The sequence below is a fragment of the Lichenostomus cassidix genome, chromosome 2 (genome assembly GCF_008360975.1).
Source record: "Lichenostomus cassidix isolate B80296 chromosome 2, HeHo_3.0, whole genome shotgun sequence".
NCBI classification, from domain to species: domain Eukaryota; kingdom Metazoa; phylum Chordata; class Aves; order Passeriformes; family Meliphagidae; genus Lichenostomus; species Lichenostomus cassidix.
Genome location: NC_139482.1, coordinates 128,523,219 through 128,549,884, shown reverse-complemented (window position 1 = coordinate 128,549,884; position 26,666 = coordinate 128,523,219). Strand labels below are relative to the sequence as shown.

Sequence of the window (26,666 nt, the reverse complement as noted above, 5' to 3'; positions counted from 1 at the left end):
TTCAACCAATCTTTCTACCAGATGTGGTTTAAACTATCTGTTGGTGTGCTAACCTATCTGCAAGGCTGAACTGAGTAGACCTGAACCCTCATCAGAACCAAACAGGCTGTATTGAACTAAATGGCCAGCTGGTCCTCATCCCAGCCAGAGTTTTAGAAGAACTGAGTTTATCCATTTTAAAATTCCATCTTTAAAGCTAGTAAAGAATGCCTTCTGAGGCAGAACTTTACTGCTTTTGTTATAACCTCTTCAGGTGTCAGTCTTGAACACATATATAGTTAAATGGTGTTTAATGATTTGCAGAAAAGCAGCACAGATAGACAGGATTAGGGCAGTTAATGGTATTGGGTAAGATTACAAATTTAAGAAACAGGCAATCCAAAACTTGACACTTCTAAAATTTATGAATCTTTGTCTACATGTCAATTACAATAAGAAAAATAAGACCAGCATTATAAGATTTTTAATTTAGGTATTTATGCATTCAAACATTCAGTTTTTCTCACCTCACCAATACTTACATGACCATTAGCAATATCCAATAGATCTTTAACTCTACATCCTCTTACAGGTCCCACTTCATTGCAAATTGAATCTTCAATAACCAGAAAGCTGGCTTTATAAGATGTGAGTATCTTATAAATATCCTCTGCTGACCTCTTTGAATAGATCTGATAAATCTATAAATTAAGAAAACATGTTCATGCAATGCAAAAATCAGTGATAACTTAAATACTGGGAAATCCCCACCCCTGCAACGATGAACTATCTGCAATTATAAACTATATGTACACACCAAGCTATAAAAAGTTTGGGTTTGAGATCTCCAAAACAGTGAGGCAATGGCCAACTGAATGGGAAGTATTTGTCTCTGCTGATGGCAATTCTTATCCTACATACTTCAAGTGGCCTGAAAAGTCTTCAGAAATAATGTTTTGACATTTGTTTCTGTCCAGAGTGAAGCACTAATAATCTATTTGATAATCCCTTCCATGTCTGCTGGACTCCACGTCCTCCCCCCTTCCAACACATTTGATTTCTTTTTCATTACATCTGGGTGAAGAGAAAGACAGTTTCTGTGAGATGCCACATTTATGGAATTGGATACTCACATTTTCATTTCTTTTCAGAAGATCATCATCATTATACAAAGGCAAGCTGGACACCATCCATCCAGTACAGAGCTTAATCACACCCATGAGCTGTGGGCTGCCTGCAAACACTGCAGCCACAGGAGCCTGTCGTCTGCAAAAGCAACACCAACATGTATGTGAGTACAGGATGCCCTCATCAAAACAATTTTACACACTGTGATGTAAAATAGATGCTTAAATCCCTTCTTGGACAGGAAACCAACTAAACATAGGTATCAATTTTCATTGGGGGTCTAATTATAATTGGTGATGGTGTTGCTGTGGCAGCTCTCTCCTTGCCAGGGAAAGCTCAGACCTGCAGCACTATGGAATTTGAAAGGAAGGGTTCCTGCTGGGGCAAGGGCTGATGAATGTTCTCCCCTCCTTGCAATTCACCAAGCACCATTCAGAGCAGTCCTGGAATGGATCCAAGTACTGCTTTTCTGAATGGTTGTCGACTCGTGACAAAACAAGCTTGGGAGAGATGGCAGATAAAAGGAGAAACAACATGATGTTATCTTGTAAGGGAGAGATTTGTGATTATTATAACTTGATCTCTAGGACCATGTATTTCATAATCTATGTGAAAATAATGTCAGCATACAGAATAATGTCTACAGTAATTATGTTTCTGGGTTTGGTGTAATTTTTTTACTATTTGTGTTTCTGTACTTCTGTAGTGAAAGAAAACAGTCATTGTCACACTTTATTACAGACTTTGGTGACTTCTGTACAGAAAATTCAAATTAAATTCACATTATCAGAGAGAAGACTTTAAGAAAATATACTATAATAATGACATTGAATTAAAATTTCAATATGGATAGCTAAGTATATCCACAAGAAAAAAACCCCTTTATTTTCTTTAAAAATAGGAACAGCTGCTAGAAATAAGGGTAGTGAAATTGCTCGTAGCTGAGTGAATCTCAATGCAATTCACCATGATTAATTATGTACTTGAAGTATATACAGACTAACATAAAAGCCATTAGGTACTTGGCATTATTCCACTTGCTGCCTTGAAGAGCTACAGCAGTGACAAACATACACTACTACAACAAGAAGAAATTGGCTGGAACACTAATTACCAGCCTTGCCTTTTCTGAAGATGAACAGGTTGACATTAAAGACTACATAAATACAGAAAGTAATATTCTAAAAAAGTACAGCGAAAGCTAAGTTATCTGAACACAAGGGATCTAATTTGCAGAAAAGTGCAGCTCCTAATGACATAGTTCAAAGTTAGATTGAATGAGGCAGAATGGAATTCTGAAACTTTTGGTGGTAAGAAAAGTATCTGTGAAAATAACGTGACTTGGTATTAGCTGTGAATATGTTCAGTATGAACTATATAACATAGCTCCATACTTGCTGTGGGCAAAGGGGAAGTCTGAATCATACAAGCTCCTCTTTATGTATCCTGGCAAAAGTCTCTAAATCCTCACATTCATTTTACTGTATTTCATTTTTATTTCAGTATTTCATTTTACTGGCTCAGGCACGTAACATTTCAGTGTTTTTGTCCCCTGTTGGCATTACAATCCAATGAATGAATGAATCCTCCAATCTAATGAAAAGTAAGCATGCAAAGAAGCAAGTCCTAAGATCTCCACCTTTATTTGGAACCTAGGTCTCGCAATGACATTAAACACGACTTGCTTGAGTGTTTCAGGATCTTCTCTTGTAATCAATTATAAACTCCTGTTTCTTTTCATGGGAACAATACCAAACTTAAAATATACATTTATCCCCCCATGCATCACTGAATGACTTAGCAAGGGAAAATCCAGTCTGATAGAGGTAGCTCCACAAATTGCTGAGATAAAAATACCCTTACAAAAAACAGTAAAATATAAATGTTGGACTTCATGCTTACTTTATCCATGTCATAAGTTCTACTGTATCAGGATCATAGAATTCTTGCAGTTCTGTAAGCTCTGTCATTATTCTAGGGAAAAACTGATGGAAATGTTTTTGATTATTAACAGTTAAAGAAATATCTATAGTGCACCGCATTACATTAAAGCCTTAAGTGACACAACAGAAATGGGTTTCCACAGTTTTCCCTCCTGACTGGTGCTTTTGCTTGAATATTTTGCAAAGCTCAGCTTACACTTACCTGACAGCAGGAGACCCTCTCCAAAATAAGTATATTGAACACAAGCTCTCATCTCTCTCTATTTTATTAGAATACTTAAAAATAAATAAACAAATAGCAGCAACAACATTCATCAACATTAAATGGCCTCAAATGCATCAAAAACATAGTTCAGGTGGTCATATGCAAATACCTAAAAATAAGGGCACTGAACCAAGAAGATAAATCTCTCACAGTAAACCTGCTTGAGCAGGAGGGATTAGACTGCTGTGACTTGATGGAAAGATGTTATGCAAGCAAGACAAGAGAGAAGAAATTTGCTAGAAGAGCCCTGGTAATGTGCTTCTGACTACAATCACTGCAGTGAAGCAAAGCACACTACACTGTATGAAGTGGGATATCTCAGTTTATGCTCTTGGAAAACATTTTGAGAAAAGGAAGGATTCTGTGAAGTGAGAATCTCTTTCAAACCAGGTCAGATTGCAACCCTGCATCATGGCTTCCATACCCTGTCAAGTTTGAGGTCCTTTATTAAGACGGGAGATTTTGGCTGCCCTTGAGCCATTTGGAGTGTTTATTTATTTGAGAAAGGCATGGCTAGAAACTGGCCAGCCTTGAGGGGCTGGAGCAGGTACATGTACATGCTGTTGTAAATGCTAAGTGGAAATTACTGGATATCAGCTCTTTTGGGAAAGAATAAAGTTTACAGGTTATGCCAGACTAAAGGGACAACTTACTTTGGGACAGCCACAGTGGACAGACAGACGCGGGAGCCTGCTTTTAACAGTTTCCACCCCCATTACCTGGACAATTCAGCTGTCAAGTGACAGCAGTCTACAACCAGCACAAGAGCAGCTGCCATGTTTGTGTCAGAGCTGAAAGCACTGCTGTTACACATACATCAGATCTACTCCCAGAACAGAGGGATGGAAAGAGGAACTGCTACTGCCACCCCAAGGAGAACCTGCTTCATTCATCAATCACAGCACCTGGAAAAACCTAGTTAGAGGAGGGACTATGTCAGACACAGACAGAAGGCAGCCAAGCAAAAAGATGCTGAGCTATACACTCAGCCGTTTATAGCCACGGTATCAGATTAGGAGTCTCAAGGCATTTTTGCTGCTCCGTTACTTCTAATCAACATTCCCACCCTCAGCGATGAGTTAAAAACCTGGAGAGCAAACTGCTCACCACTGCTTAAAAGCAGAAGCTGGATCTGTAATGGATGAAGCCCTCTAGAGTCCAAACCCCCACACTGCTTTCATTAAAACAACCTGAAAAGAATCACTTGGTTAACTAAATTAGTTTCCTCTATTGCAATAGATTTCATAACTCTTTTGAGCAACTCTAACTTTTTTTTTTTACAGACAGTATTTATTTCTCCATCAAAAACATGTAAAAAGGCTACAATAGAAAATTTGGTTGCAATGTAAAATAGATGTTATAAAACCTGTTAAAGTACTGCTGGTCAAGACTGGCTTCTATATACGAATTCTTAGAAGACTAACCAAACTATTTTAAAGCTGTGCCAGTACAGCAGAGGATTACACTTTCTGAGCTGTTTCACATATTTTTTGCACTCACAGGAGTTTAAAAATAATTACCAAATACTCTACTCCCAGTCTGTCTGCAACTTGCAATAAAGAACTAAAAGTATTCACTTTAAACATAGAAACATCTGTGGCTTTTCTTCCCTATATTGTAGTAAACACACACCTCAACACAATGGTCTGCACAAAGAATTTAACTCCATTATAATTTGATGGGAGCTTTTCAGACAATGGGAAGCTTAATCAAACAGATTATTTGCATATGGCCTCCTGTAATTTTACTTCACTTAACTTCACTCCTCACTAAAACTAAGATTTAAGCAACACCGTTTTCAGTATCCTGAGTTTTTATTTGGCAGTATTTTCTTTGTTGAGACAGTTTATATATCCAAAGCTTAACAGCTGCATATAATAAAGTTTTCATTTAAATTTAAACATGTTTTAATTACAAGAAGTGATCATTAACAAAATAGATTGTCAGATACCTTATATGGAAAAAAGTGAACAGTTTTGTTTAAAAAAACCCCATATTTTCAGTGCATGACAACTTCAGTTTCATCACATACATTTAATTTCACAGAGTATATTTCATTATATTTGCCCATCATTTTGACTCATATTATGCCTACATACAAAGAGCACTCCACAAAGGTACTTTTCTTACCTCTTTCCACAAGCTGAATCCAATTATTGTGGGAACTGCCATACTCAGAATGAGAGCCTAGAAAGTAAATGTTAGAAAGAATGAATTATGCACCATTCTCCAACACTGAGGTGTCTGTTGATTCTGCTCGTACAGTAAGCAACATTTATGCCTCAAACCTCAGAGTGACAGTAAGTGAAACTTTGTGGTTTTCAACCAGGCAAAAAACTTTCCTCAAACAAGAATTTGCCTAATTTAGCATGGAAGACTTCATTTGATTTACAAAAACTTTACCACGAATTTTAGGAACAGTTAATTACTACTCAATAATGTTTCCATGTGCATGTGATGTAGGGAACAGAAGAAAGTAAACACCTGGCATTTAAATGCAATGAGAAAATATGAGAAAGGAAAAAATGAAGCATTCCAAATCTCTGATCTTCTTGATGCTTTTGTTCAGATTAGCATTATTGATATGCAAGACCCAGAAACCCATTTTTTAGCATACCATCGTTCTAGCTGACAGAATTTTTGCTTTGCAATAAGGAAAAAATAGATTGTATGGTACAGAAACATTTGGTAAGGAACGCACACAAGGCACTCCTTTGATAATAAATCACTAACACATCTACTGTGTTAATAGTAAAAAGCAGGTCTGCTTTACAGAAAGCACAAAGTATACAGAACAATGTGCTTACCATGTACCTGAACATATTATTACTCCTTGACTAAAAGAACACAGTCAATGTTTCTGATATAGCAGTATATGGAATTTTCACAGGAGACATAATGAACCTTTAACTGTAATATATTTATTCCTGTAAGCCTCTTGAATTTAAGGTAAGCAACATCCTATCCCTTTTTTATTAATAAAATGCACAAAGCTGCTAAAAATCACACAAAGCAACTCTTGTCACTCTGAGAATAAAGCTAGGGTTGGTAGCAGAGGAATCATTTGTACTGTAATACAAGCTTATCTTCAGTCACAACCCTTCCTTATAATGGCCACACATGAACAAATCTTAGGCAAAGTAATTCGACTTACCATTTCTTATGAAGCAGTTTTACTCTCAGCAGTTAAATACAGCTTACTACCATATTTTAAGACTCACTTCTCGGTGAAACAAGGCTTATGTCTTCCCTGCACACCTGTACTTTTTCTCCTGCTTTCCTCCTAAAAAGTGCATGACGTTCTTGACCAATCCCAACTAGATATGACAGAGAGACTGAAGTCTCAAAGATTTGTAAAAAGATACTGAGATGAGTGAAAGGGAGATGAAGACAGCTCTGCTTTTTACGAGAAAAGTTTGCAGTGTGAAATCAACTTTATCAACAGGTACCAGAGAACATGTGATACTACGAATGAAAGACACAGAAAAAGCAGACTATATGTGCCTCATTGCTCACAGAACAACCTGTTGCTTTCATGGGTTCTTTCATAGGTCTTAGGTAATTGTTTTCTGCAAAGCTATATGCTTGCTAGCTGCATTTTCCAAGACTTTGGAAACAGCAACTTACCAGCAGTATTGGGTGCACAGCTTTCAGTCGAAGCCATTTGAAAAGCGTCATCCAAAGTTCAGGAGAGCACACACCAAATGCAGCAAGCATGCAAACATAAGGTGTCCATAGATATTTCATTCTGAAAAACACTGCAATAACTTAGTTGGAACCCTGTGCATGCCTCTGTACTCAAACTATTATTAAAACATTCAGATTTTTTCTTTTGTCAAACACAGTCTGGATGTTCAAACAATCTGAGGTCAACTTTCATGTCACTGGAGGGTAAACCAAGGAACTCTCTAGCAGAAGAGCAGGTTTCTGATTATCTGCTGTGAGATGGAGGAGCAAAATCCAAGGTAAAAATTGACAAAATCCTTCACAGAGTTCAGGTGAGGATGAAAGAAATACAAAAAGAATAGTAAAGTCCCTTGGCTGTTGTAGTTTTCCAGCCAAGAAGGGTTAAAAGCAGCTATTTGGCAAAGTACAATGTACTATAAGGGAGTTCCTGAAGAAAGGAAAATATTTAATTAACAATTTATGATTTGCTGTTGTTGTCTGCCTCTTAAGGGTAAGCTAGTCATGATAACACAATAGTCTGCTCACTTTCAGAACCTGTGAATATTTAGATTTTAGGATGAGGAGCCTAATAAAAACAGAAGACCGACACCTTCAAGCTGATTAAGCTGAGAGACAAGATTAGAACAATGTCTTCCAAGCATCAGCTTTTCTATCTTTAAGACCTAACACAATACTTTTGAAATTAGTTCTGCTACTGCTTTAACGTATCAAGCAAAGGTACACTTCATGGTAGCCTACACACAAGAAGATGGATAAGAAATCTTCCATATCCCAGTATTCCAGCACTACTCAGTTCATCAAGATACTATACAAGCTCTTGCTAGAACATGGTATTAAAATAATTACAGCACACTTCAACACTTAAATACCATAAAGAAAGTGATTAAAATGTGATTCAATTAATGTCTTGGATTTTGGCTGCATTAAAGCTTGGAAAACACATTAAAGAGACCAAGCACAATTGTTTATATAACCATATCCAATTTATAATCAAAATTATCTTTGCTCCCCTACTAAGGGGTACCACTATATGCCAAAATTGTTTCTGAAAAAGGGTGAATTTCAAAGGAGTGAATGGCCTATCATGTCCAGTAAGGAATTCTGTTGCTTTCAAAAGAGATACATCAAAATCAGACTTACCCTTCCAAACACATCACTAGACAACCAAGCAAAATTGTGTGAATGACATGATAAACTATTTCTGGCCTCTCTCCAATTCGACCATCCTCAAGTTTAACTGTTTCTTTCAGTGGTTCACCACTGCAGTTGGAGAAAATGAGACATCACTTAATTCAGACATTATTCCACAAAAAGGTGCCAATGAAAATACTTTTAAGTCAGCACTACACTGAGATCATTCCATACCACAGCATGTAATATTGTTACACTTTCTACTTGCTTTTTGTACTTGATCAATGACCTAGCAGTACCCATTGTCCCTTGTTTTAGACTGCAACCTCCCTGGAGCAATGGCTGTAAATTAATACAATAGGATCACTGCCTATGACCATAGATCTTACTTTAAGGTTGTCCAGCACTAAGAGACAGTGTAATTTAAGAGCATGTACACTCTACAAACATTTAGAGGAATCATGCTGAACATGCATTTTGTGTTTCTTCATATCATTATCTTGGTAAAGCATTATGGGATCTGTAGGATGATAATTGTGTATGGAATGTGTATACCATTTTACAACAAAGATAACAAAAGTAGCCTTTAGTCGCATTATCATAAATTCTAGTAATATATTATAAATACAAATCATAGCCAAAATCTTGGAACAAAAGGTTTTCTACCAACAAGACACCAAGGCACAAAATAGATAACAATTCTTTCTACCATGATGTGACTTCACGTTACAATTTTTATAGTAAGCTTTCTTACAAAAAATAGAGAAAATGTTTTGAAAGTAATTGATTCAAAATATTAAAAAATAAAAGAGATAAAGAGGTTTATTTTAAGCTTTTCTTCAAAAAGGTGCTGGACATAGTGTAGTCACTGCTCATTACAAAGTAATAAATAGCTATTTCAACCACTAGCAAACCATCAGAAGTGTGCTCCATTGTTTTGAATATACTATCACACATCCAACCTGACAAACATTTTCATTTATAGCACCATAATCTTTATCTGTTAGAAGTCTTCATTCTTGAAACAAGCCTATTGATTTTTGCTGCAGACAAGTGAGAAATTTGTTACAACACCTGAGCAGTTACACCATTCATCTTCTACCAGTAAGAGATAATTTCCTAACCACTGAGCTTCCAAGAGAGTTTATGCTCGGATCTGAAGTATTGCTATTCTTAGTGTTTTTACAAAGACAGTTCCACTGTCCCTTTTCTCAAGAGAACTGTGAATCACTGTGGAACTAAAAATAATTGAGTCAGTTTTACTTCAGCTCTGTTCCGAGCAGCAAAGACTGATGGCCTTTATCACAGTAAACAAACATTTCAAAAAACAAACAGAGAAGTATTAGAAATCCAAAATCCTCTCAGCTCCACCCACATAATCTTTCTCAGCATGTAAACTTGAAAAAAACAAAACCCTCAAACCCAAAACAGAAAAACAAATTCTAGCAACAATCAGATAACTTTGCTGCTGGAAGGAGAATTAAAGATATAGCATCTTTCACTGGCAATGGGAAGAGACATAAGCACATCAGCAAACATTAGCCAGACCTCTGCAGGAATTGCACCTGTGGGGAAAAAAAACAATGACAACTCCCTGTCCTGACTGCAGGGATGCTCAAGAAGCTCCTCACTAAAGGATTTTTCTTTAGGAGGTTCTGGTGGGCCTTCCCACTGGTGCTCACATCCTGACAAGCTCAATGGTACAATAAGCTTTGGAGCAACATGATGACCATTCCCTTAGGCATCCAGGAGCCTCTTATTTTTAACTTATTTTTCATATAAACAAGTTACTTACCAAATTCTCCTAAAAATGACCTGAGTTACAGAAAAAAGGCAGATAATTAATACTAAAATATAAAAAGGCAACAGTGATGACTGTGTTAGTCGCAAAAAAAAGTCTTGGGAGGGTGCCTGAAGAGATTCTTGACAAAGGAGCCAATTCATTGTAAAATTCCTAGTAAGGTAAAAACATGCCATTAAAGACAATAACAATACCCCATAGATTAGAAAAAAACCCATAACCCAGCACAAAATAATCACAGTTTAACCCATTCATGTCATAGGAGACTACTTTAAATTCATCCTTGAAAAGTTATCTTTTCATCATTTGAAACTGCTTTGCAAACACTCTTTAGAGTAACTGTCAAAAGCTCATCTTCCCAAAAAATATCCGTGACCTGAGGAGACCAGACTACAACTCCTTTATATCACAAAAGCCCTACCCTCACATATAACTCCTTTATGGGACCACAAAGCACTTCGTTGTCCCAGTGGATTAAGATTTTAGAGATATTGATGCAAGAAGGTATGCTTGTCCTCATTCCAAACAAGGAGATGAAGAAGGGAAAGTGGTCATCTGAGATCACAAAGAAGCTTGAGGCACTGCCAGGAATAAAATCCTTAATGCTGAAATTCTAGTTCTGCAGCCGAACCCACTTCATCATTCTTCTTCCTCAGTTAACGAGCAGGAAGGTGATACACTCTGCCAAGAAGCACTGTCAGTGTGTATTCACAACTGGAACTGGTGCAGCATGTAGTGCTGTGAATTCATTCTTTTACTTTGTTTTGCTTTCCTCCCTCTTTACATTTTCTTCCAAGGGAAGACTAGAGGACTGAACCACTTTCAATTAGACAGAATCAGTTTAAAGATTAACAGCTGGGCATGTCCAAACTGGCTTTAAAGGACAGATCTTGAAGCTCTTGTGCTGCAAATCATAATTCCAAAACACAGTTACGCACTGTTCCAGGCATAAAGGCACTCAGTTTGTCTCAATCTCTGGCTTCATTGCAGAGCCTGACAGCCTGAAAAGTGACATGTAGCAAGTCCCCGGGGGCAAAAAAAACCAGGAGATCCATTAATACCTGGGAGCTGAATAAAATGAAATCATGACCAGGAGTCCTTCCTTTTCTTGCAAAATACTCAAGAATGGGTATGTGTGTGTGTTAAACAATGCATCTTAGTCAACGTCACTGCATCTTGTCTTCCAAAAGTTCCCCAACAGTTTCAGTTGGGTGTGATGTCATTTTCCACTTATTTCCCTGAAAGGCTGTGAAGCAGTTTTTTGTAAGAGAGATGCAGTTCTCAGTAGAGAGTTCGAATTCCTGCACAGAATTGCAAGTCTTGGCTTGGGTCCAAGACGTGTGTCAGTCCTTACTAACACTCTATTGGAAGTTTTCCAGAAAAATCTGTTGCCATGACATCTTCTTGCAGTCCAACATTCAACTCTTTTACAGATACTAATGGTTTTTCTTAGAATCACAACAATTCCCTCTGACGTTTAAGGTATCCCTTGTCTTAATTTCTTCCAAAACATACAGGAAGGCTTTGGGGATACCCACAACCCAAGCCTCTTTCGAGATAGTATCGATAGTTCATAACTCTTTCTAAAGCCTTCTTTTCCAGGCTATAAAAAACTAGTACTGCCACCTTTACCCTATTATCTTTGCTTTCAAGTCTTATTAGAAACACTAGACAGGGTGCAGAAAGTTTTCAGTTTTCAACATCACAAGAGAACAAAAATCCATGAAATGCTTTCACCTCAAAGCGTGAAAAATACTGAAGTACTTTGGAAACCTCAATAACCTAAGTAAATTCCGTATATCCGTATTTTTTTACTTCAATCTTAAAACTAGGCAACAAATAACTAAACTATTTCCCTAGCTCCTCTACAAGATTCTCACAAGCCACTGAAATGTTACACTTCTCAGAGAGATTTCAAAAGTTTGGATATCTTGGGAGGTGTAAAGAGTTTAAAAAACTTACTTAGTGGTGTTTAAGCCAAGTTTTACTTCAATGAACTTCAGCAAATGCTCATTTTCTTTATGAGGAATGAACATCTGAAAATTAATTTAGCAGAGGAAAATCATATTAAATGCTGGAAGCAGCTTTCACATAGTCATTCAGACTACAAAATGTCAGGTAAGAATCAACCATTCAAGATTTAGTTAAAACTAACAAAGTGGATTAAGTGTGCCAATTAAGGTACCAGTATAGTACTGTAAATCTTCACTTCAATAAATTTATATTTAGGGTTTTCTTGAGAATATTATTCCCTTTCATTTCACATACCACAACAGGAGGGAAAGTGAAAAGCTGCCAGTAAGCTGTCAAAAGACTACTGAGCAGTGTAAAAACGATTATGAAAAACAGACACAGACTTATTCCCAAGCAAGCCTAAGAGCATTGCACTTGGCTCCACTAGAAAACAGGACTGCAGCGCAGCAAAAGTTATGATCATTTATAATCTTCACACAGATTATCTGAGCTGCCTAAAGTTCTGTAATTTACTCGTAACTGTAATTTAACTCATACTTTTCAAGGTTAGATTTTATTTTCCTGGAGATACAGCAAGACTAGTCAGTCTGACTGGCACAAGAAAATAATTACAAGTGAGTATTCTTTCAAACCTTCTAGGGTTCAGTAGTTTCTTTACTTTTAAGTTAATACTATTAATTAACACAACCAAGGTGAGTTTGAGACACAGAGGAAAAGCACAATAATATGTGTAAAAGGCTATAGCTAGCAGGAGAGAATTGCTAATCAAAATACAAGACCAGGCCAAAATCCCACTGTGTAATCTCAACTCCTATCTGACCCCTACACAAAGTGAGAGCCTCTGTTCCCATGTTCTACTTGAAAGTTAATTGAAAATTATTATCTACCGTAAGACTACTCATGCTTGTTCCTGGCTACTGTGTTGCCATGCACAAGAATATTGTTTTTAATATTTAGACAAGTCTGCAGAGGCCATCCAAGTTATAACAAAACCTATATTTATAAAGGAGATAAAATGTCTTTTTAAAGAGTATTTCTACACTGTTTCAACCCAAAAGACCAAAACCCCAACAAGACTAAGTTGTTTGAGCTGCTACCAAATGACTCAGTTTTTAGTACTCATATTTGCTATGACTTAGGCATGAACTATGGTATCAATAAGATAAGCAACACTTTGAAAGATTTTTTCCAGATATATCTGCAACTTTCCATTTAGATTCTGACAATTAAAATAACTTTTTCAGAGGAATCTTACCTTTAATAAGAAGTTTAGTGTCACTGCTACTGTAAGTACCAAATAAATATACATTATTTTCAGCAATCTTGACACAAATGTACTTTTTTTCATATTCATCTGCAAAAATATTTAAAGAATGCTGTGTCATTTGGAGTTCAGTTTGAATTTTAAAACTAAACTCAGGGTTAGAAGAAAGTGTAGTTACCTGAAGGCATTTGGAGAGCATTAAAGCTGCTACAAGACTCAGTAATGGTGATACTAGTAAGGCTGAATTTTCAAACTGCAGAAGGTACCCCAAGACAAGAGAAAACAGGTAGATTTTGTATACCTCGTGCACCTGTTGAAGAAAAAATAAACAATAAAATAAAACTACAGTGGATATAAATCCTGCTTTTTGGAGCAGTAGATAGCTCACTCATTCCTCTGCTAATCAGGGGATTAATGGATATCAATCCTTCAATTTATGAGTCTAGAAGGGTACCATTTGGCTCTGCAAAGTATTTCACATTAAATGATCCTGGTCAGCCTCAGTAACAAGTGGACAATTACTTCACAAGAATTCTGTAAAAATGCCAGAAGTGGGAGTATTTCACCAGGTCTCCCCATTCGGTAACAGCTCAGTGTGACGCAGCATGAAGCAGTAACCACAATGCACTAGTAAGAACATACAATTTGTGACAGAGCTCACTGCTGCCAACAGGTGCTCTCCTTGCCCTCAAAGTAACTTGTTTATTAACCTGTCTCAGGAATACTCAGACTGCTACCAATACTTGTTGTTATTTACTATTTGATAAGCAGATCTTACAAACCTTGATGCTTGGTTCTTCAGACTTTTACCAAAACACCCATTTTCTCCCTTATATACCCTGCTTTGAACTACAATAAATCAAACATTTCGCACTGCTGAGGAACAGAATAAAAAGCAACTCCAAGAAGAAGTGAAGAATTAGAATTGCACACAGTTTGATATCTAATAAAACCAGAAGGCACACATGTACAAAGTAGTGTATATACCACTGCAACAGGCAGAATAAAAATGCCTGATTGTAGCAACATTTCTAAGAACCATTTTGCTGAGTAAGTTTAAATACTTTCTTGTATTGAAAAATCAATTGGCCTTTAACATCTGACTAGTCTATTTTTTGGCAAATCAGTGCAGGACAGGCCATTGAGGGTGAAAATAAGCCCTTTAACCACACAGAGCCAAGAGAGCACTTCTTTGGTCTGCCCACCCTGCTGTGAATAGGAGAAAGAAGAGACAGCTAGGCCAAAATGGAGGAGTATCATTCATCACTCCTTTATCTCTCCAAGGATGTTTCAGGTCTCAGAAGCTTTGTTTAGCTTCTGTCCCAAACACAGCAGTCAAAAAAAGACTCAGTTTAAAGTTATTTTATTCTTCTGATGGATATGATATGCACTTCAGTTGGGCCCAGGCTGCAAGACACTCATCACCCAGTTTGTGCCCTTTGGAGCTCCTGAGCACTATGAACGGCAGGCACCTCAGGGGCTGCCTGTAAATCCCCAACTATCAGTAGGTTGAAAAGTTCCAATACCTTCTCCGTCTGTGCTAGGGCAAAGCTGTCCAGCAGGAAAAGAGAAACAGCCTGGACAAACAGGAGATAATGACTGTATTCCCACATCATCATGAAGGTGTATGTTGAGGCATTCACCAACAGATAACAAAACTTCTAGAAGAGAAAAAGAAAGAAAAAGCGTTAATTTTGTATCTATGCATCTCTGTCATCAAGTATCTGACAGGTCATTAAAACACAAACTACAGAAATTAATTATTATTTTGGGAAATAATTAAAATACTGACTTCAGACATGCTTAACTTTCAGATGGAAGAAAGTAATTACTGAAGTATTAAAAACATTTAAAGCCAATCAAAAGATACATTTTTGAGAGAGACAGGGTAAGGAAGTAACCGCTATCTTCTTCAAAAAGTATAGTTTACATGGGAAAAATTCTGCATCAGTTCATTTAAAAAAGGCAGCACACGGCTCATTACCACACTGTTCTCACTGAACCCTCCTGGGGGCATAACAAGGTAGGACACAAGTTGCTTAGCAAAAACTGCACATGCCTAGGTGAAATCCAACTGGCTCTTTTGAAAAGAACAAACAAAACATCTTCTGTTTTCTGCCCAGAAGAGCAACAATAGCAGAAGTATCTACTTAGCAACTACCCTAGAGTACAGTTTTACCAGCAGCTCTTTATTAAGAAACTAATTTTGCTTTACCTCAGCAGAACAATTTAGGTTTTTTTTTAAATAGCCTGTGAGAGCTGCTACTTGACATGCAAAATACGGCAAAGCCCAATTTTCTCTTGATGGTATGGAGTAATCAATTCTTGTTGTATCTGTCCTAGAATAAAGTACAGAGAAACAAAAATATTAAAATATTTATGGAACAAAAATATTAAAGAAAGCCTAAATGTCACTTCTAGTTGTAAATGTGGCCTTGGAAGCAAACTATTCCTGATTTTGGTGCAAAGTAAAATTAGCACAATTTTGCTGCTGATACAGTTCAAAAATTTAGTAACAGCATGGAAGGCCCAATCTCTATCTATTTAGCAGGTCTCAGTATTACGTGGCATTTATAGGACTGACGCCAAAATGCATCTGCCTTGAGCCTTTTCTGATCTGCCTCACACTGTGTGAGTGGTATGAATCACAGCTTCTGCCAACCTGCACTGGGCCAAGGGAGCCTTCTTTGGCCAGGAGCAGTGCTAAATGCTCTTATGTCCCCAGGCAGGGGACTGCTGCCTTGGAAGCAGCTTTCCACATTACAATGAAAATCAGCTCATAGCTGAGAGAAAAGATTCCTTTCAGTTCTCATACAATATGTTTTAAACAAGTGATTCAGGTGGTTGAGCACAACATACTTAGGATACAAACTGGTGCTCCCTCACAGCAGCAGCAGCAGCAGCAGCAGCAAATATTTGTCTACAGGGAAAAATTCTGCCCAGCAAAACAAGAGATTAAAGACGGATGGGGAGCATGCAGGGTTTTCTCATGGAATGACTTGACAGTATCCACACAATTAGAGGTGTAGGCGAAAGTTTTTAAAAGCGCTAAAGTGACTCAGAAGCACAAGTCATGCTTTCAAATGTGATCAAAAGCATCAGTCTCAGAGGTACATAGTCTTCTTTGTGTCTACTATGCCTTTAAAAAGGAGCCTCAAGCTCCTTTATCATTCGCGTATTTAAAAGCATCACCTTTCATCTTTTCCTCTGAAGCCCCTTACAGAGGCATATTTGGAGCTTTTTTAACTACTAAACCTTTCACTTTGTTGACAATGTTTAATCTTATTCACTGTTGAAAAAACTACAGATTTATTCACCATTTTTCCTACTTTCCATTGTTCACACCAACTTGATGAATAGTATTTTTAGCTGTTAATCACAGATTCAGTCATGATAACTTCACACTCCTAGAAGATGCTTCCCAACAGTTCAACTTAAAAGGTATATCTCTAACATTTTGCTCCTCCATCGGTCTTTTATTTCAAGTGCTCTCAAGTTCACAAAAGCCCCAGAGCTCCATGGTGACAAACCAGGAGCATGAATATAGGTTTTCATTGCCCAAATGAGGCTCCCTATTATTGTGGTGTTTCAAAAGGGGAAGGGGAATTCCGAGTGAATTGTTTTAAGTTTTTTTTAAAAATCTTAATATCAAGATCATCTAAGAAGACTCCACTTTGCAGAAAAACCCACCATGAAAAGAAGATTAAAAAAAAAAAATCAAATATTCTTTACAAAAAATGCACTTGATAATTTCCTTCTAAGCCACAGGACAACTGTCACAATATTTGGAGCTGGCCAGAGAGCGCAGTGCTGTTTTACGGCAGTTTTGGACATTTCATTCACCAGTACAAAACCAAACCTTCTGAGGAATATTTTTGAAAAATGAAATTGTGTGTGCATACTCCTTATTATTGTACTCACACACATACATAAAGTCAGTTCAACTGGCAGTGTGAATAGTTTGGACAACAGGAGGCCTTCCCATTAATAAAATCATCATGAGAATCAACGAATCTCTTGGAAATGTTTGCTATTCACCATAAGATTTTGCTCTCACAGTGAGAACACAAAGCTTAATAAAAGCATTTCAATCCGCTAATTAAAATCATTTCAATCTGCTAATATTTTAAAATACCTTATTGACAAACTAGATTGTATAAAGATGTTTTTCTTACCTGTTGATAATGAACCATGCTACAGTCAGCATTCCTGCCAGCCAAGTCCCACTCATAACCCAACTGGTTATAAACAATGCAGTCACATAAATTCCCTGCAGTCCAAAAACTATACCAATGTAGAAATACACTGGTTCAATAACTTCCTGAAATTACAAATAAAAACGAAGAGACATAGTGGCAACTGAGCTGAAGCTGGAAATTATTACTATTTACTATTTGTTACTGCTAACAATGTGCTAGGTGCTTTACAAACAGGTAAGAGACGCCTCCTATTCTAGAAAAGTATTGGGCATGCTTTTATTTGGGGCTCATGAAGAACACAGCAGTGTGAATTAAGTGCACACTTCAGGACTCAGCTGGCTGGTGCTGTGGTTTTGGTATTTGCTTTAGCTTGAATACTGTATGTGTCAGATTTAATAAATCTATACTGAAGTGGGATACAAAGTTCACAGGACTACTGGAAGAAGTTATAAAAGGAAGGAACTTGGAGAAGCAAAGATGTAGCAAAAATGGCTCTGAAATAAGTAAATAAAAAAGAAAGATAAGGAGAGAGGACACAAGTATGCAGCATAAGCAGAACAAAGCTTGAGTAGAGTGGAAACTGACAAAAGGTTTATCTACAGAAGTGTTTTTCCCTTGAGAATGGGCAGACAGGTACCACTGTAATAGACTTCCATACTCCAAAGGAGTTAACTTTCCTGTTTTTAATGAATAGCACAAATACTCCTGACATTTCTAAGCAGTCTGTGGAAGCAAAGAATAACAGAAAAGGTTAGTGAATATAAACCCCCAAAATCCTGTGCCAGAGACTGATCAGAATTGAGGAGAACCTGGACCTGGTGAGAGTCTTAGCTCAACTCATTCAACAAAAAATGCATGTGTTCATTGTATACAGCACATAAAGTCATACACACACACAAGTACAACCATAATGACAGCACAGAAAGTAGGAGAAATGCACATACTTCGCTACCAGATGCTTGATATAGAACACTGGCAATCAACTCTGGGTACAAAGTCATTTGCTGGACAGCATTTATGGTCTTCAGTGATATTGTCTTATTGTTGTGTGTCAACTCATAAACACCTATAGACAAAAAAAAAATATTCTTGGAATCACTTACTATTGCTGTTCCTAAAAGAAGCCAAAGTGTATTCAAATGTAGGGGGAAACAGATTTGATCATTAAACCTACTGACTGATACACCACACCTAGTTATAAAGCAAGGAGAAATTTCTGTGTCAGATGTAATTTCACAGTACTAATCTAGCTAGAAAGTTCTTACCCTTTATTCACCTAGTCTTTAAATAGAAGGCCCAAAACAAATGACCTGAAGCACCGTCTTTCCAGTAACATACTGATGCAGTCCTGAAACTACCTACCTACAGATCATGGTCACAGAAGTTCTTAAGAAGTGAGACAGATCTTAAGAAGACAGTTCTTAAGAAGTGAGACAGGGATGAGCAGGATGTATTAAACCTGTCTCCAGAAGGAGGTCAGCTATGATGGCCTCATTACCCCTTTCAGCTCTGCATTTCTGAGATTTCTAAGAATCATTCACCAAACAAAATACACCTTTCTATGGGGTTGAGATGGAATTGAAGCTGGCATACTTGAAGGATACATCATCCAAAAAGTTATAAATTAAGACAAGACTTGTCAATACTTAGGACAATAGAGGGAAGAGGAAAAACAATCCAAATCATGATATGTGAGAGGACAAAAGCCTCAAAACCAATGCAACAGTCAAACCAGAGAACTGTTTCCAGGTCTGAGCATATCTTGGTGTACAGTGCGTAGCTGGTTCTCTGTAGGCCAAACCAGGTCTTTCAGGACTTGTAACTGAGTTCAGCACAACTGTGATACACTCTTGAAAACTGGATGCCCGTAATACCTTGCAGACACATGAGTCTACCTGTTTGCAGAGACAGCATCCCTGAATGAGGCATGCAATCTATCCATTCACAGCATGGGCAATATTCCCAGAGGTAATGAGACACTAAGTGTACCAAAGACCTCTCATATATTGCTGATGTGCTACATTTCAGCTGGGAAGCTGATCAACCAATAAAATGCTAACCACAAAGTTTAGTTTTACTGGCTTCAGTGAGGTTTCACAAAGGGACTGAACTAATTCAATGGCCGACCACTGCGATATAGGGCTGCCCATCCTCTTCTCTCCTCAGTTCTTGCATTTTCCCCATGCTAGTACAGTGCACTTCTGAACTCACTGAACTAGCATGAAAGTGTTCCTTCTTCTTTTCACTGCTTTAATTTTCTTTTGGTTTAGGGACCCAGGGTCAGTGAGCCCCAGAGCCAGTGCAGGATAAAGAGCAGGAGTGCAAAGGAAGGAGAGATCATTGTCACTCAGCTTGTTCTCCTTTCTATTGCTTTCTGTCCCCACCACTCAGTGCTCATCAGCATCTATTCACCACAGCTGACAAAAGTAAAAACTTCTGGCAGGGACAGGATGGAACAGATCAGCTTGTGACAGAAATCATTCTGTCTCCTGTCAGAGGACAGAAAACAGTAATTTTCATCCCTCACTCCCAAATTCAACATAAATTGTATTTACATGGCAGAAAATCCACCATTGTAACACAGGCAAACCCAATGATAACTTTAATACAGAGCAACGTAAGAGTAATATTAACCCTATTCTACAGTACTGATTAAAGGCAATCTGCTGGAATAGAGGGTAGTTAAACACTGTTTTTTAAAGGACACTGAAAAGTTAGGACAGCGTGTGGTTTTTAATTAATCTGACCAATACACCAATGTAAGAGTATAAAATCAGTCTCCCCAGTCTGCAGGAGTTTTTTATTGTCTCCAAAGAAAACAGGACTTTTCCAAGTTAATAAAACAAATTAATTTTGTACCTCTTTCAAAGGAAGGAGCCTTTAGCAGTTCTTTATAGAATGAGTAATAAATGGCACTGTCACCCTGAAATGTAATTTCTCGTTCAAGTTCCTAGAAAAAAAAAAAAATATTCATCTCCTGCAATCTCTTTCCAAAGAAGACGATATATTTCAGATAGACTGGTTTTGTAATACATCACATGGTTATGACTTCACTGTGCATCTTCAAAATATTCTACGAAACATTAATCTTCACAGCATTTCTGTCAGGTGTAAAATGCTCTCTATAACTTAGCAAACATGGTTGGAATCAGAGCAACCCAAATCCACATTGTAAGTCAGCAGAAAATCCACAGGATCTTTTCATATTCACAAACCTGAATTTCATTCAACTTTCTATACTTCACTTACTAATGGAGTTCTTAAAAAAACAAAACCAAATCAACCAAGCAACCAAAAATATATATTAAAAAACCCCTAAAATCCCAAAACAAACACAAAAAAAAAACCACCCCAAAAAGCCCAAAACATATTCCTGTTGATTAGCTTCTGCAATTCCAGTGTCCTTCAGTTATTTCTCCATATTTTAGATGGGTATTTTAAGGATAAAGGGTGGCATGGAAAAACATAAAGCATAACAAGCTAAGACTACAGTTAGCAGGAGAAAAAAAAAAAAAACAGACAAGAAAGAAGACAAAAAAAAAAAGCTATTTCAAAGACAGAGGCCTCAATAGAAGAACATGGGATTCTGTGAGCAAGTAGTTTCAACATGACATGGATCAGATTTGATTTCAAGGACACAATTTGGCTTTTGCTTCAGTAGTTTAACCTTATCTTTACCTGCCTGCTGGAAAACCAGAATTTCCGTTCATGATATGTTGAGAGGTACACAGCATACATCATTCCACTGGTGACTGCTGCGAGACAGCCGAAGAAAAGCTTAGCAAAACGCTGGATTAACATATCTGAAAAGGAACAGAGGAACAGTGAAAAAGCTAAAACAGTCCAGACGATTGAGAAACAAGCAGTACATCCTACACATGACTCTCATTTCTGAACAAGAAAACTTACTGGCATGAGAATTATCACACTATCAGCAACACAAATACATTGAAAACTGGTTTGTTATTCCTGTCCCGTAGTTTTCTTTCCCAGTTATCATTGCTTCACAGGACCTTCAGACAAAATACACACTACACTGCAAATTTTCTCTCCATTCCAGTAAGCTTTGTTTTCAAATGACTTCCGAGAAGGAAAAGCCTCTTCCGGATAAATACAGCAAATTGTAGATTCTACCCAAAACACCACAAAATTCTTAAAGACATTAGCAGACAGAGGTGGGATACCACATCTAACATAATTCCTGAGACATTCTATTTTCCATTCTGTTTTTAAATATAAGAAGGAACTAATCTGGATTTTACCAAACTCATTCAAAGGGTGTCTACTTCACCTTTAGCTCCCTTGATGTACTATGTACTTTTAACATAAAAGTTCTTTGGTAGCTTGGTGAACATTTGCCTAAAATTATACCTAGTTTTAGTTGTTTTTCTTGAAAAGCTGTAAGGACTTTTTTTGGTCTTTTCTTGTTTCAGTACCATTACTTCACGCGTCTCTGCTTCCAACTAAAAGATCATTCCAGGAGCAATAAAAATATTTATTTGTATGCAAATAGTAACAACAGTAAATTTCTTAACTTCTCTCCCTCTACCCCCCAAGCCTGAACCAGTCCAAGTCTACCATTTCACTATGCAATACAGAAAATGTCATTATTAAACAACTCTAATGTGCATGCCTGTTTTCTCTTGAAACAGTCAAAAACCTAAATCAAAGTAAGTCTGTTACAAATTACTGTGCTGCAAATATCTTCCCATAAAATGTAAAAGAATAATGAAAACAACAATCAAAAGTTGGCTAAAAATGCTGTAGCTTACATTTTGGCGACCTTCCCAGCTTTGAGTTTTCTTTGTTTCTCTCCTCTGGAGCCATTTTGTCAGATTCTGTGCAATTTTGTTTCTTTCTCTGTCGCAGGTCTGCTGCCCCTGAAGACATTTTTTTTTTAAAGTTATTGCAACACAATACCTAAAATCACACTGAGAAATCCACACAGCAGCAGGTAGCAGCCAGTTATTGCTACTGATTCAATCCCATGGAAGATATATTTGACAAAGACTCAACTCAAGTATGTCATATGCCCAACTAAAATAACAATATAACACTACAGAAATCAATTGTTATGTTATTCCTTAGAAAAAACAATAGTATTCTCTTGAGGGCATACTCTGGGATTACCCAGAACCCAAACTGGAAGCTAACTGGTTTATTTCATGGTGAATATATTACACAAATGAAGGAAATCAGTAATTTAGATAAGTTGGTGCAGACACTGGAAGAAACTGGTGCCAATTCTACTCTACTCTCATCCTGGTTTTATGCTGCTATAGTAGTGTAATACAAAAATTGGGCTAGTCCATTACTTTTAAATTGAGATACTTATTATTTATATGGCAAAGGCTTTTATAAAGTAAATATAATATCATATTTTTCCTGCTTTTGGATCTACTGGAACTAAGCAGATCTATAAATTTTTAGTCTAACATATAATTTAAAAGCCCAGTCTGCTCAACCACATAGATCACATCACAAGACCAAGGACTTCTCGGGCTTCTGTTAACATTTTTGGATCAGCAGCAGTTTGAAGCCCTGGTCCATTTATTTTACAGTCTGAAAGGCAACGGGCTAATTCACAGACTGCAAGTCTACATACAAAAAGACTCATTGCAAAAAGTATTTATAATTAGCATATTAAAGATATCCCACAATATTTATGTCATTCTGGAAGTGTGACAAAAAGGTTTAACTGTAACTCACACTCCAGAATTTTTAGCTCTCTGTTTGACCTACTGTCCAGCACTGCTTGAAATTTTGCAGCCACCAATTTCCTCTGGACTTAAAACAGCTCCTTCATAAACCCATCCAACTTCAAACCTGAAGTGTCAGTCTTCACATCCCACAACAAAGATTTTAAGTACTCTGGTTGTATATTACTTCAATTCTAATTCAGTCTACTTTTAACTCCTGGCTATTAGACCTGAAAGTTAGAATCTAGAGATAGAAATATAAATGGTTAAAGCAATGTCTGCCTGTAACAGGACACCTGTGTGTTAACACAGCAATTTATAATTTATTCTGAGCAAACCACGATCTCAACGGTAACATTTTTCATGAAATGAACAGAAAATGTCTACCTTGTTAAACAAGACAAGAACTGGAAAGATTTCAAACAAGGTTTAGGGTGTTCAGTATCACATTTATCATTACGTTAATCCAAAATCAAATGTATACCAGCATGTCTTCATGTCATGTATATGAAAAGTTTATCAGCAATGCAAACACCAAGTACACTGCAGTTAAAAATCACTTGTACCGTGCAAAATAAAATACAGTGAGGGAAAATCCTAGATCACTAAAGTGTACAGATATGTGCTTGGAAGGAAAACTGAGTGCCCCTGTCATTCACTTATGATGAAAGCAACAGCACTGGGAATACTGGAGGAAAAGGCTTTTGCTTCTCTGGCAGAAAAGTGAGACGTAGCAGAGTGTAACAAACTTATCAAGTATAGCAATAACAGCAGTAACAGAAAGTTCCCAAAGAAACAACAATTTAAAATTCTACTTCTGAAACAACAACATCTCAGTCAGCAAATGATCTTCACCTCGGTTCTGAAGATTGCTCAAGATAGTCTCCCCCAAAGCAATAACTCAAAAAGATGTGTGTTACTTCTGTTTCTTGCTGCTGCCTCAAACAAAAAAAATGTTGTTCTCACTTCTGTGAATCCTTTAAACAGGGTGAAATGAAAGTCAAACAAGTTGACAACTAAAAATTACCTAAAACTTTGAACTGATGACACAGCCTCTAGTAATTCTATCCAGCACACAATTTTTCATCTGCTTTCCAGTTCCTTGTAAGTTCCCAGTCCAAAGAAGTTCTTGTTCAGAAAACATGCATCCCAATTACTTTTGTGTTTCTATTACAGAAAAATGTTATTCATTCATACCATGTGCCACTATACTCATCTATTTTTCACCTACTAAATAAGCACGGTCTGTAATTCTTTGTCTTCTCATCTAGAGAAGGGTAAGATAAAGCTGGGAAACATTCAGAGAAGGGCCATGAGGCTGGTCGAAGTTGTACAATGGCCCCCATACAAGGAACAAAGAAGCAAGCTGAAGATACCTCAGTCTGGAAAGGAGGATGACCAACAGAAACATGCCAGACATTTACTAGTTAGCGCACTAACACGCTGAATACTGAGAAGTGACTCACCTTCTTTTCTAATACAGGAAGTTCTCAAACAAACCTTGTGAGTCAGGCTAAAAGGAACCAGCTCATTGCACATCACCTTCACGTAGAACACTCCTACCCAAAGAATGTTCTGTAAACCAACAGTTTGCACAGATTCATGAGAAGATGGGCACAGTTGCAGAGGACAAGCAACTAGAGACTACTAAACACATAGAAACCATGTGCAACTCTGCTGAGAACAGCTGGGAGGCTGGAATATGCCATGGGACAGATCTGCATTGGCTTGTTTTGCTCCTGCATTTTTCTGGGTGCCTATTAACAATCTTGTTTCTGCTGATTTCTCCAAGAAAACTAAATGCCACCTCCTACCCCTTACAAAGGGGGTTTGCACTGAAAAGACATGGAGGAAAATGCTTGTGTGGGGGCTAAAAGTGAAACATAATCCTGAGTTGGAAGGGGCCTGCAGGGATCATCCAAGTCCAGTTCTTGACCCTGCACAGGACACCTCAATAATCATACCATGTGCCTGAGAGCACTGTCAAAGCACTTCTTGAACTCTGTCAGGGGTAGTGCTGCATCCACTTCCCTAGAGAGCCTGTTCCAGTACCCAACCACCCTCTGGGTAAAGAACCTCTTCCTAATACCAACCTAAACCTTCCCTAACTCAGTTTCAGGCCATTCCCTCGGGTCCTGTCACCGGTAACCACAGAGACGAGATCAGTATCTGCCCCTCCTCTTCCCCTCCTGAGCAAATTGTAAACTCCTGTGAGGTCTCTGTCAGTCTTCTCCAAGCTGAACATACCAAGTGACCTGAGTCGCTCCTCACACGGCTTCCCCTCAAGGCCCTTCACCATCTCCGTAGCCCTCCTTTGGATGCTCTCCAATACGTAACGAAACAAGAGAGAGGTCTGACTAAAACATACGGAAGGATGCCAAAGAGAAAGTACACTCACGGAGGCATCCACGGGGCCCATAGATGCTGCCCCGAGCGCTCTACCCAGAGACAATGCCGGGCGAGGGAAGAGGAGGAGACCCCATGTCCCCAGGAGACCGGCCCGGCCGCCTCCGCTTGGGGCTGCAAAGGACGGGCTGCCCTGGGCAGGGATGGGGCCCGAAGGGCTGCCGGGGAGGGCTGGGCCAGGGAGGCCGCCTGTGTCCTGCAGCCCAGTGTTTCACCTCCGTCCCTGCGCGGCGGTCCCGGCACGGCCCCGGCACAAACCGCGAGGGGCGGCCACACGGCGGGCCTGAGCCAGCGGCCTGGCCCCGACCGCCCTCCGCCCGGCCCCGGCTCCGCGGCCTGAGGAGCCGCCCCTCACCTTCCTCCATCGCCGGCCTGTGCCCGCCGCCCGCCGCCGGGTCCCCCCGCCGCTCTCCGCGGAGAGACGCCTCCGCCCCGCCCGCACCGCTACCGCTGCCGCCGCCCGCCTCCCGCCGGCCGCGGGGGCGGGAGTGCTCCCGCATCCCCCGGCGAGCGGAGCCGAGCGGAGCGGAGCGGAGCGGCCCCGCGCTTCCTCCCACCGCCGGAACTGCGGCTGCGGAGCGCGGGGGGCGGCCGGAGCGGAGCGGCGGCGCACCGGGCCGCAGCGGGCGTACCGGGGCACAGCGGGCGTACCGGGCGTACAGGGGCTCAGCGGGCGCACCGCAAGTACCGGGAGTACTGGGGTGCAGTGGGCGTACAGGGGTACAGTGGGCGTACCGGGAGTACCGGGGCACAGCGGGCGTACAGGGGCGCTGCCAGGGGCCTCAGGGATCCCCTGCGGGAGCTCCGCACTGCCGTCGCCGCCCCGCTGCGCAGCCCCGACAGCGGCACCCGCGGCAGCAGGGCCGCTCCCTGCCGCTCCCGCCACCAGCCCCGCTCCAGAGCGACAGGGCGCCTCAGAGAGGCCGCGGGGCCCCACGTTAGCCTAGAGAAAAGGAGGCTCAGGAGTGCCTTTATCGCTCTGTACAACTACTTGAAAGGAGGCTGTAGCCAGGTGAGGGTCGCTGTCTTTTCCCAGGCAGCCAGAGACAGGACGAGAGCACATGGCTTCAAGCTGTGCCGGGGGAAGTTTAGGTTGGACATCAGGAGGAATTTTTTCAAAGAAAGGCTGATAAGGCATTAGAGCCGGCTGCCCAGAGAGATGGTAGATTCTCTGTCCCTGGAGGTGCTTA

At 39.2% G+C, this 26,666-nt stretch overlaps 1 protein-coding gene across 4 annotated transcripts in view; it reads right to left on the bottom strand.

Annotated features, from left to right (window-relative positions):
• Window positions 1–26,056, bottom strand: part of DPY19L4 (dpy-19 like 4) — a 33,525-nt gene extending 7,469 nt beyond the window's left edge. For 2 of the 4 annotated variants that reach the window (XR_014850204.1, XM_085053236.1), the window contains exons 1-18: window positions 25,832–26,055; window positions 22,144–22,251; window positions 21,050–21,174; window positions 20,231–20,321; window positions 18,316–18,437; window positions 17,348–17,493; window positions 15,388–15,511; window positions 14,699–14,833; window positions 13,351–13,482; window positions 13,164–13,262; window positions 11,897–11,970; window positions 9,929–10,087; window positions 8,143–8,262; window positions 6,943–7,063; window positions 5,446–5,502; window positions 3,010–3,092; window positions 1,113–1,245; window positions 522–680 (exon numbers count right to left, since the gene is read on the bottom strand). Coding sequence is in view for 3 of the 4 variants with exons in the window: in XM_085053236.1 (XP_084909362.1) it covers window positions 522–680; window positions 1,113–1,245; window positions 3,010–3,092; window positions 5,446–5,502; window positions 6,943–7,063; window positions 8,143–8,262; window positions 9,929–10,087; window positions 11,897–11,970; window positions 13,164–13,262; window positions 13,351–13,482; window positions 14,699–14,833; window positions 15,388–15,511; window positions 17,348–17,493; window positions 18,316–18,437; window positions 20,231–20,321; window positions 21,050–21,174; window positions 22,144–22,251; window positions 25,832–25,976 (2,133 nt within the window). In the remaining variant the exon portion in view is untranslated. Of the gene's footprint in view, window positions 1–521; window positions 681–1,112; window positions 1,246–3,009; window positions 3,093–5,445; window positions 5,503–6,942; window positions 7,064–8,142; window positions 8,263–9,928; window positions 10,088–11,896; window positions 11,971–13,163; window positions 13,263–13,350; window positions 13,483–14,698; window positions 14,834–15,387; window positions 15,512–17,347; window positions 17,494–18,315; window positions 18,438–20,230; window positions 20,322–21,049; window positions 21,175–22,143; window positions 22,252–25,468; window positions 25,490–25,831 lie in introns of those variants that run through there. The other 2 variants (XM_085053239.1, XM_085053238.1) reach the window with 2 other exon arrangements.
• Between the last annotated feature and the right edge of the window lie 610 nt (window positions 26,057–26,666).